Source organism: Gavialis gangeticus, unplaced genomic scaffold, assembly GCF_001723915.1.
Source record: "Gavialis gangeticus isolate Ggan-Ray unplaced genomic scaffold, GavGan_comp1, whole genome shotgun sequence".
Classification (NCBI taxonomy): domain Eukaryota; kingdom Metazoa; phylum Chordata; order Crocodylia; family Gavialidae; genus Gavialis; species Gavialis gangeticus.
In genome coordinates this window covers 253312268-253314519 of record NW_017729032.1, presented here as the reverse complement: position 1 = coordinate 253314519, position 2252 = coordinate 253312268, and the positions used below count along the sequence as shown (strand labels likewise).

At 38.6% G+C, this 2252-nt stretch overlaps 1 protein-coding gene across 3 annotated transcripts in view; it reads left to right on the top strand.

The window, feature by feature from the left end:
- Window positions 1-2252, top strand: part of ARL13B (ADP ribosylation factor like GTPase 13B) — an 87494-nt gene that overhangs the window by 14442 nt on the left and 70800 nt on the right. For all 3 annotated transcript variants that reach the window (XM_019525729.1, XM_019525727.1, XM_019525728.1), the window contains exon 4: window positions 1472-1721. In XM_019525729.1, the coding sequence (XP_019381274.1) occupies window positions 1472-1721 (250 nt within the window). The remainder of the gene's footprint in view (window positions 1-1471; window positions 1722-2252) is intronic.

Sequence of the window (2252 nt, the reverse complement as noted above, 5' to 3'; positions counted from 1 at the left end):
AAAAAAAAAAAAAAAAAAAAAAAAGGAGAGAGAGAGAGCAATTGTTTTGGCTCTTTTGGAGATTTCTGAATATTGTGTTGTTCAATTCAGGCTTGAAAAATACAAATGCCACTTTTTTCCCCTCTTTCCTTCCTTGCCTCAGAGGAGGAATGCCTATAATTCAGTTTTTGGTTTGAGTACTTCAGAATGCGCATGTTTCTGTTGTATGCTTCTCAAGAGCTTGGCTGGCTGGCTTGATAGCCAGACACAAAGACCTGCAGCTGCTAAGGTTTGTTATTATCAGGCTCCTGCGTACTTTATATCACAACAAAACCAAAATATGTAACAGCAGGTTTTCAACTTTTGCGTTTGTGTTACTTTGTTCTGCAGTCATGTAAAATCCAAATTTTTTTTTGTTCCTCTCGAATGTGAAAACACTCTTCAGCATGAAATGTGGTGGTGATTTTTCAGAGTAGGAATTTGTAGTTCAGGTGCCCTGGCTCTGTTGCTTGGGTCTTGGCTCCTGTGATGCCATCAAAGTGGTCTGGCTCAATCTCCATCTTGTGGTTTGCCAAGTCCATTGTATCTGGCCTCAGTTGTTAATCTTTTCCAGGTCCACAGGCCTCCCTTACCACGCACATTTTTAGGTTGCTCAGTCTGCTCTTTGTGTGATTGCTGCTGCCCTCTACACTGCTTGGCTAGTGACTCTTTGCTACCTGGTTCCATGGAACAGTATGTAGAGATCCAGTTAATTTGCCCATATAGGGATAGCTGAAGTGTGTGAAGCAAATGCAGGCTGGTCCCAGCAGAAAAGGGAGACAAAACCAAATGCTGCTTACATGTCTGCAGCCAGAAGCAAATCCTATGGTGTCCTGGATATACTGCTGTAAAATCATGTTACTCATGAAGCCTTCACTGAGACAAATAAGACCGTTTACTTACCAGAGAGCTACTGGTTCAGGCTCTTCTACAGAGTCAGTCAGGCATCTCTTTTTGCTTGATTTGTGCTTTCAAGGGTATTTCAGCAGTCACAAATGCTAAAACATAATTTTAGTGAAAACTGAGATTCAGGAGTGTTAAAGGATGAATTTGGCAAAATATACAAGACCCTGTTCTTTTTCCATAAACTTGTTGTGCCTTGTTTGATGTACTGACTTAGTTTTATGCCGCCTTAACACTGCAGAGATGTTCAGGCTGTACCTTCTAGAAATCATAATAAATGAGTCCCAAGCACTCTTGCGTATAACTTAAGAAACCCCAGAAGCTTTCAACATGTGACTATCCAAACTTGAAATTCAGCTATAAATATTTTTTTCCGGTTGAAATCTATTGCAAAGATACCTCTGAGCTACGTATTTTATGTTTAAACAGCCTTATTTGCTTCCAGTGAGGTTAGGGTTTGAGGTTTGGTACACAAATCATAGAATAAAAAAGAATTGTTGTCCTTAAATGAGCTTTTCACTTAAAAAAAAGTTTCTCTGTATGTTGACAGAATCTCCTGAAGATGTTGCTCCTACAGTTGGATTTTCTAAGATTGACCTTAAACAAGGAAGGTTTGAAGTCACCATCTTTGACCTTGGAGGTGGAAAGCGAATACGGGGCATCTGGAAGAATTATTATGCAGAGTCCTATGGGGTAATATTTGTTGTGGATTCCAGTGATGTAGAGAGAATGGAAGAAACTAAAGAGACCATGATCGAAGTATTAAGACATCCTAGGATATCAGGAAAACCTGTATTAGTGTAAGTAACTCTAATTAGTGTTCAGCTACTAACCTGTACTTTAATAAATGTGTTTTTAAGTGTTATATTTATGCAATATTTGTTCTCCTTAACCATGTTGGTTTTAGTGGTCTTACACAATAACACAATCATTGTGTTATGCTTTGCTGCTAGTAATATACTTATTCGCACCTGACCTTATTAGGTCTCAGAGTCCTTTTTTTATGAACTTATTTAATGATCTTTGATTTATTTTCTTTCTTTTAGTATGCTGTACACAGCAAGCCCTTTAATTACATTTGCATCATGTAGCATTTGATTCTCTCCATGTAGTCCTTTTCAGTGCTGTCCCTATTTTTGGTAAAAGGGGAGAAATGATTTGTTTCAGACAGAAAGCATGCATGTTGTTACTGCAGTATTGAAGAATACAGTTTTGATAGCGTAGAGTCAGGGGAGTTGGATGTCGTATGTTATGTAATGCTGGATACAGGCTCGAGCAGTGACAACTCATAACAACTGTGTCTTGAATTATAAGTTCACTCTGCAGTCCAC